The sequence below is a fragment of the Benincasa hispida genome, chromosome 1 (assembly GCF_009727055.1).
Source record: "Benincasa hispida cultivar B227 chromosome 1, ASM972705v1, whole genome shotgun sequence".
Lineage (NCBI taxonomy): Eukaryota > Viridiplantae > Streptophyta > Magnoliopsida > Cucurbitales > Cucurbitaceae > Benincasa > Benincasa hispida.
The window spans coordinates 21,807,018-21,815,144 of NC_052349.1; the positions used below are offsets into that span (position 1 = coordinate 21,807,018).

At 35.4% G+C, this 8,127-nt stretch overlaps 2 protein-coding genes across 5 annotated transcripts; both read left to right on the forward strand.

The window, feature by feature from the left end:
* The first annotated feature begins 1,813 nt into the window (after nucleotides 1–1,813).
* On the forward strand, nucleotides 1,814–5,757 carry LOC120069588 (solute carrier family 25 member 44-like). Of its 4 annotated transcripts, XR_005479592.1 has the most exons (8): nucleotides 1,814–2,058; nucleotides 2,805–3,186; nucleotides 3,694–3,890; nucleotides 3,983–4,124; nucleotides 4,284–4,443; nucleotides 4,751–4,822; nucleotides 5,516–5,553; nucleotides 5,621–5,757. XR_005479592.1 is itself a non-coding variant. In XM_039021395.1 (7 exons), the coding sequence occupies exons 1-6, from the start codon at nucleotides 1,988–1,990 to the stop codon at nucleotides 4,774–4,776; spliced, it is 978 nt and encodes a 325-aa protein (XP_038877323.1). In that variant the 5' UTR covers nucleotides 1,814–1,987; the 3' UTR covers nucleotides 4,777–4,822; nucleotides 5,516–5,631. The 4 variants fall into 4 exon arrangements, 3 of the variants coding, with proteins under 3 accessions (XP_038877323.1, XP_038877316.1, XP_038877308.1); XM_039021395.1 differs by having other exon boundaries at nucleotides 5,516–5,631; XM_039021388.1 differs by lacking the exon at nucleotides 5,621–5,757 and having other exon boundaries at nucleotides 5,396–5,526.
* A 288-nt stretch (nucleotides 5,758–6,045) lies between these two features.
* On the forward strand, nucleotides 6,046–7,555 carry LOC120069609 (1-Cys peroxiredoxin). The gene is made up of 3 exons (XM_039021406.1): nucleotides 6,046–6,200; nucleotides 6,740–6,888; nucleotides 6,971–7,555. Exons 1-3 carry the CDS (start codon nucleotides 6,083–6,085, stop codon nucleotides 7,361–7,363), a joined length of 660 nt encoding a protein of 219 aa, XP_038877334.1. The 5' UTR covers nucleotides 6,046–6,082; the 3' UTR covers nucleotides 7,364–7,555.
* Nucleotides 7,556–8,127: the final 572 nt, after the last annotated feature.

Consider the following 8,127-nt stretch of genomic DNA (forward strand, 5'->3'; position numbering starts at 1 on the left):
GAAACATATAAATTAAATTCCCAGGAATTGTATTCAATAAAGCTACAGAGATCGCTATATGAATTGAAACAATCAAGACGAATGTGATACATTTGCCTGAGTGGATATTTGTTAAAAGAAGGATATCAAAACAATTCAACATGTCCATGTGGTTTTATAAAGAAATCATAGTAAGGATTTACTATTATAATTGTATATGTTGATGATTTAAATATAATTGAAACTCCTGAAGAGCTTTCAAAGGAAATAAAATATTTTAAGAAAGAATTTGAGATAAAAGATCTTGGAAGATTAAAATTTTGCCTTGGCTTGCAAATTGAGCAGTTAACAGATGAGATATTTGTTCATCAGTCAACTTATACATGAAAAGTTTTGAAAAGGTTTTATATAGACAAAAACATCCATTGAACATTCCAATGGAAGTTCGTTCACTAGATGTGAAGAAAGATATATTTCGACCTCGAAATGATAATGAAGAACCTCTTGACCCTGAAGTATCATATCTTAGTGCAATTGATGCATTTATGTATCTTACTAATGATACAAGACCAGATATTGCATTTTCAATAAATTTATTAGCAAGATATAGTTTTTCTCTAACAAAAAGACATTAGAACAGAATTAAGCATATACTCTGTTATCTTTGAGAAACGATTGATATGAGTTTGTTTTATTCAAATAAATAGTTTGTTTTATTCAAATAAATCGAATTTTGATGTAGTTTGTTATGCAGATTCTGGATATTTATCTGATCCACACAAAGCTAAATCTCAAATAGGTTATCTATTCACATATGGAGGAACTGTTGTATTGTGGCAGTTAGTGAAAAGATAATAACGACTACTTCCTCAAATTATTGCAATTCACGAAGCTAGTCCAGAATGTGTATGGCTAAGATTAATGACTCAGCACATTCGTGGAACATGTGATTTTCTTCTAGTAAAAATCTTCCAACAACATTATACGGAGACAACACAACATGCATATCCCAAAGTAAAGGAGGATATATTAAAGGAGATAGAACAAAGTATATTTCACTAAAGTTTTTCTACACTCATGATCTTGAAGAAAATGGCGACATCACTATATAACAAATTTGTTCGAAAGATAACCTGGTGGACTTATTTACAAAGGCATTACCTACCGCAATCTTTGAAAAATTGGTGCACAATATTGGAATGTGACGACTCAGAGATCTCAATTGATGTTTCCATGACGGGGAGTAAATATATTTGTTAGGAGTATAAATTATATGAAATATGTACTATTTTCCCTTCACTAGAATTTTTTTCCCATTAGGTTTTTTTCCTAGTAAGGTTTTAACGAGGGATATTTCATATACATAATAGGCATCTAAGAGGGAGTATTATGAATATTATGATAATAGATGTCATTAGATGCTCATGCTTAGTATCCATTAACCATGTGTCATGCCCTCATTTCTCAAAGTGTTGTCCATGTGTCTCAACGTTACGCACTATTGGTGTTCATGTAATCTACCTCCTACTCGCCAAATTGCTTATAAATAGTAGCATTTGATGGATTTTGGAAGACACACGTTGAACAAAATCCATGAAAATTAGAAAAAGTGGAGATTTTAGAGAAATTCTTTATTTCATATTTTATTGATTTAATTTAATTAATGTATTATTTATTTTATTATATATTATTATCATATTATATTTTCCTCATGCTCATGATAACAAGATTTTAAATTCCTCAAATTTACAACTTAATAATAATTATTAAATGCAACAAATTCACGCGAGAGACCCATGATATAAAATGCTAGAACCTTCCCATCCAACTAAATTGACTGCTGGAAAGGTCTAACCGTACCAAGTTCTCTTTGCTTTCCTTTTCCTTTTCCTTTTCCTTTCTCAATTCTGGTTGAAAGAGCAAGCTGAAGAAGAAGCTCAAACGTGGTGGCCGTAGCTATAGCCTTACGTATATAGCTTTGTGATCACGGAACCGAAGCGCCAGATCAATGGCTCTCGACGTCGAAGCTGCACCAGCGGCGGAGTTGGCGCTTGCTGATACCGACATCAACTGGAACAGGTTCTCGATCAACTTTCCCTCTGCCATCACGTTTGTACCATTTTGCATCAATGTTCTATTAATTTGCTAGCGAAAACCATGATCCTCACTGATTCTTGGCTTAGAACGATTATTAGTGTAGGTTTCTGTTTCAGGACTTCGCTTAAGGGATGAATGAACGTGGTAGATGATAACTTCTTGTTGTTGTGGAATTTTATTTTGTATGTCTAGGTCTCCGTTTTAGGATTTCGTTTAAAGGACTGAGAAATGCGTTCTAGATGTTAACGTCCGATTGTTGTGGAATTTTGTTTGGTTTGTCTGAGACCTTGGAAGACTTTTGGTTGGAGAATGTATTAGGATCTGATAGTCTTGCCATCATTTTTTTTTTGGTTAAGAATTAGGAATTTGGAGCTTTAAACTGAGTTAATGCTCTTTAATTGCCGCACTAGGCTTCTGTATGTGAGTTGATCATAACACAATATAAATATAACGTATAATTTTAAACTATGCGATTTGTGGAGTTTATCTCCACTTTACTTCTAAGTTTTAACGTCCTCACCTTCAATAATCTCCACCAGTACGCCTTCAGGCTTTTCTTTTAATTTACACTCTTGCCAATGTTACTGTAGTTTTCTTGTCAAAATGAAATTATCTTTGGATATTAAGAATTGTAGATCTTTTTTTCACAAATATTTTGGAATGTATTTCCATGCTTTGTGTAATGTTGTATCCGTTTTTCTTGCAATGTTACTGATGACTTCAATTAGGTTGGACAAGACAAAGTTTCATATAATTGGGGCAATACTCTTTACGGCTCAGTCAGCCTTGTTACATCCAACAGCAGTTGTAAAAACTAGAATGCAAGTTGCTGGATCTGGTCTATCTCACATGCGTGGACTGTCAGTTTTCTGGACTATATTGAAGTCTGATGGAATCTCTGGCTTGTATAGAGGTTTTGGTACTTCAGCGCTTGGATCATTACCTGGTAGAGTACTGGCTTTAACATCACTAGAAGTATCAAAAGACATCATGTTGAAATATACTGGAAACCTGGAAATGCCTGAAGCAACACGTGTTGGTCTTGCTAATGGAGTGGCAGGCATGATCTCAAATTTAGTTTCATGCATATACTATGTACCATTGGACGTGGTAGGTGAATCTTTCCTTTCGAGTTTTGTCTTTTTGAGATTGTGTTTTTTATTATGAAGATTGAAGAAGTTTTCGTTCAGAAGATTGGGACTGAAACTTGATGAGAGAACTCTTTAAGACTTCATTGAAATAAATGATTTTCCATGAATGGGCCATGGTTCGAAGTTCCCTTTCTTAAGCCAACCTGACATAGTTTAATTGACCTGTACTCTTTTCCTTGAGGTTGGAGGTTCGAGTCCCCATACCCTCCATTTGTTTGTAATAAAAAAAAGTTCCCATGCGTGATTTCAAATTTAGTTTTTAGGATGGAGTGGTAAATTCTTTACTTGGTTTGAAAAAAAAAAAAAAAAAAAGAAAGAATAGTTATGGATAAAAACACTACTTAGTTTTGCTCTGGATTGAATGTGGGATGTAACAGTGAACATCTGCTACTTAACAGTTTATAAAGCAGCTTTAATTTTAATCTGTATGTATATCTGAATCTAAAATGTCAATTGTTAACCTCAGACTTGCCAGAGGCTGATGGTTCAAGGGCTTCCTGGAACTACCTTCTGCAATGGCCCACTTGATGTTGTCAAAAAAGTGATGAAGGCTGAAGGATTTCGTGGTTTATATAGGGGTTTTGGATTAACGGCTGTAACTCAGTCGCCAGCATCTGCTCTCTGGTGGGGTGTTTATGGTGCTGCTCAGCATATTATCTGGAGGTGCAATAATTTTCTAGTATTGTCAACTTTGCGGATTAACTTTACCTAAATGGCCAAAATCTTGGACTATGAAGTAATCTAATCATTGTTAGGAGCTTAGGATATCGAGATAGCATGGAGAAGAAACCTTCTCACATGGAGATGGTGACGGTTCAGGCCACAGCAGGAATGGTGGCAGGTGCTTGTTCCTCTGTGATTACAACTCCCGTAGACACAGTAAAGACGCGACTTCAGGTAACTTAATTGTTAATATTAATGTGCTGCAGTATGAGAGGGAGTTGGGTTTCTGAAATCGGTTATACATTTACATGTGTGTGTATTTGTACATCATTGGTATGAAATGATGAAAAGACTAAGACGGTCACTTCTTTTATATGGATCTCTCCAATGCAGGTCATCGATAACTATGGAATTGGAAGACCATCCGTGCTCAAGACTTCAAGAGCACTTCTCAAGGAAGATGGATGGTTGGGATTTTATAGAGGCTTTGGACCTCGGTTTTTGAATATGTCTCTTTATGGAACCACGATGATAGTCACTTATGAACTGATCAGTAAGTCCGGATTTCACGTTTGTCTGATGTGAAGGTTTATGAAACTAAAGCAAAACATTAGGATTTAGGAAACATAAAAAATACCTGAAGTATATTGGTTTCCACCAACTTGAAAAGTTTCATTTTAACAAATTAGAAAAACATAAAGAAACATACTCACGTACCTATTATCTTCTTGCTCTTAATTTTTCGTCATTTCGTTTATATGTATATCCTTTTTTTTTTTTTCCTAACTCTAAACTTACCCTTAAATATATAATCGATCTTTGTGTATTTCTGTTTAACCCTCTAATATGCTTTTTATCAGAGAGACTTTCGTTAAGGACATCGTGACATCTTGAACGGGAGGACATGCGGGACATTTAGAATGAATAGAACAGTAAGCCAGCAGCTTAATGTTTTTTTGGTTCTTCTTTCCCTCTTTTTTGGAGGTTGGGGGTTGTGAGCAGCAGAAGAAACATAGAAGCATCTCATTGATACAGGATGGAACTAAACTAGCAGTAGTAGAAACGTAGATCATTTCATTTTTCCCTTCTGTAAACTGAAACAGAGGTGTCCCTTTTAACAATTTTAAAATCGCCTATATTGATTTCATTTCGTTAGAATTGTATTCATGAACTAATGAAAAGATGAATGATGATTTGTAGGAATGTTGCATGTTTGAATCATTGATTTTTTTTTTTTTTTTTTCTCTTGGCGGGTTAGTAAGCATCTTAAACTAGCAGCAGATGAAACGTAGAAGCGTCATTGAGACACGACGGAACTTAACTAGCAATAGTGTAGCAGCAATAGTTTAAACATGCATAGACCCTTCATTCTTCTTTCTGTAAACTGAATCTTAGAGGTGACTTTTTTCACATAATTAAAATCACTGGTATCATGTATCTGTTTCATTTTGGTTACAATTGTATTCATGAGCGAACTGAAAAATGAATGTTGATTGATTTGTAAGGCTTCTTGCATTCTTGAATTCTCCAACCCACCCTAAAAAAGGGTTGAATTGGTGACTCATTAACCTTTCGGCAATGCAAAACTTAAGCTTCTCCTATCCATGGCCACCTTATAACTGCAGGGTTGAATTCCTTCAGAGCCTACTGCTTGTGACTACAGGTATGAATATTATATTTTTATGTTATACGGCAAAAGTATTACCTCTTAGCTCACTGTTTTGGAGTAGGTGAAAGGGCCCACAGTTCTGGAATTATCAGATTAATGATTGATCAGAAGAGTTCGGGAATGAACGATGTCATAGGAAGGAACTGAATTTCTAATTCTATGTTCTCATACGTTGATCGGATCAAAGAAGCAAGGCCAAAAATCTTCCAAATGTCGTTTTGGCTGAAGTGCATTACTTGAGACACTTGGTGTTTGAAGGCTAAAAAAAGGGGGGGAAATGTAGAAAAATATGGAGACTGAACGTGGCTATGCATGGTGAGAGACAAATCGATATCATGTCTTCAACAAAACGCGTGCAAACATCCTTCAACAGACACGACAACTGCCACGTTCACTTCATGCAGCAAGCCAAGAACTGCATATATACACGAAAGGAACAAAAGACTTCGAATTTGTAGACACATCAAAACACCAAAGACTTCGAATTTGTCCAATTCCACTATTTCCTTCCTGGAGGTTGAAGATGCCGGGCCTTACAATCGGCGATACAATACCCAATATTCAAGCTGATAGCACCCATGGAAAGATCAGTCTACATGATTACATCGGTGGTAGCTGGGCCATTATCTTCTCTCACCCCGGTACTCTTTCAAAATCACTCCCGATCTTTTAAGCTTTTGAATTCCTAACCAAATTTTAAAAATAAAAACAGCCTTTTAAAAGCTACTTTTTCTAGGAAATACAAATCAAGAAATTTAAGCTAAACTGAATATAATTCAATACTACGATTGAAAAATCTGAAGGTAGAAGGGTGTTTATGGGTTTAACTTTTAAAAATAAAAAATCAAGAAACAAATAGTTACGTAACCTGGTCTTAATCTTTGATTTTATACCAAGACATTGATGTAGCATTTTTGCTTGTGGCTTCTTAGCCAATTTCTAAAAGCAAAAACAAGTTTTTAAAAGCAGACTCTTTCTAGTTTTTAAGATAACAAATCAAGAAATATAGAAGTAGAAGTGGTGTTTATAGTTTTAATTTTCAGAAATCTAAAACTAAAAATCAAATAGTTATCCAACCGGCTGGTTTGATTGTGCACTTAGACATTGATGTGGCATTGTTGTTTGTTGCTTTGGCATTTGCATTTGCATGCATCCCTCATTGGTTGTCAGCGGATTCCAGGTGATTTCACCCCAGTTTGTACGACGGAGCTAGGGATGATGGCTGCTCAAGCAGAGGAGTTCAGTAGACGTGGTGTAAAGCTTATAGGATTGTCTTGCGATAATGTTCAATCTCATACCGAGTGGATCAAAGATATCGAAGCCTACAATGTGAGGATCGAATTTTTTTATTCTGTATTGAATGCTTTTCGTATTTGAATAGTTAATTTAGTAGAGAAACATACGGTTACAGAAAGGAAAAAAAGTCTCATATCCAATACTGGCGGATCCAAAGCGGGAGATTATTAAGGAACTGAATATGGTCGACCCCGATGAGACTTTCTTGTCGGGTAGTCCAGTGCCATCGCGGGCATTGCACATCATCGGTCCGGACAAGAAAGTGAAGCTGAGCTTCTTATACCCAGCAAGTACTGGGAGGAACTTGGAGGAAGTGGTGAGGGTTTTGGAGTCCTTGCAAAAGGCTGCAAAGCACAAGGTGGCAACTCCGGTGAACTGGAAACCGGGGGACAAGTGCGTGATTGCGCCGAGTGTGAGTAATGAGCAGGCCAAGCAAATGTTCCCTGAAGGCTTTGAAACTGTGGAGCTTCCATCAAAGAAGGAATACTTGCGTTTCACTGCTGTGTGAAGGCCGTCACGGTAATGAGATTCTATGTGTAGTTTGAATGAATGAATGATCAAAAGTGGTAACTATGTTGTTCTCTCTGTGTATAAGATGATGAAAAGCAATAGCTATGTATGTATGGTTTTTGCAGTTATGTATCCTCTGGCCTCTACCAAAATGCTTTTACGTAATAATAAGTTTTGAATCTGAAATCAATATTGGATATTGAAATTAGGAAGATGATTAAATTAATTTTACAATATATCTCCTTAATTTTATTCTCCATCTCCTCTTTCCACTCACGTTCCTCCATGGTTTTCACATAAATTTAGTAATAGTTTCAGTTGGAGGGTGTTTAACACCTTTCCTACACTAGCTGAGTGCATGGTATTAAATTGAATATAATACAAATAGTTAATGATTATTTATTAATTTAAATATTTTTTATTTTTGAATATATATCCAATCAGACTAGATTGACGTTTCTTACCCATGAACACAAGATTTCAATATTTACGAGGACGTTTTATATACAAACTTTTTGCAAACAAGTTTTATGTTTAATTATATTAAAAATATATAAAAATACAATATGTCATGTTAATATTGGGTAATCGACATTTTTAGTCCCCTTGAGGGTATTTTTTGGAAAAACTTGTTTTGTTTTGTTTTGTTTTTTCCCTCAAGAAAGTGAGGTAAGCTTGGGAAAGTTTTAATGTACCATTATTCTTATACCCTCCCCGGTTCACTTAATTCACACCTAATTAAGTTTTATCATATTTAATTCA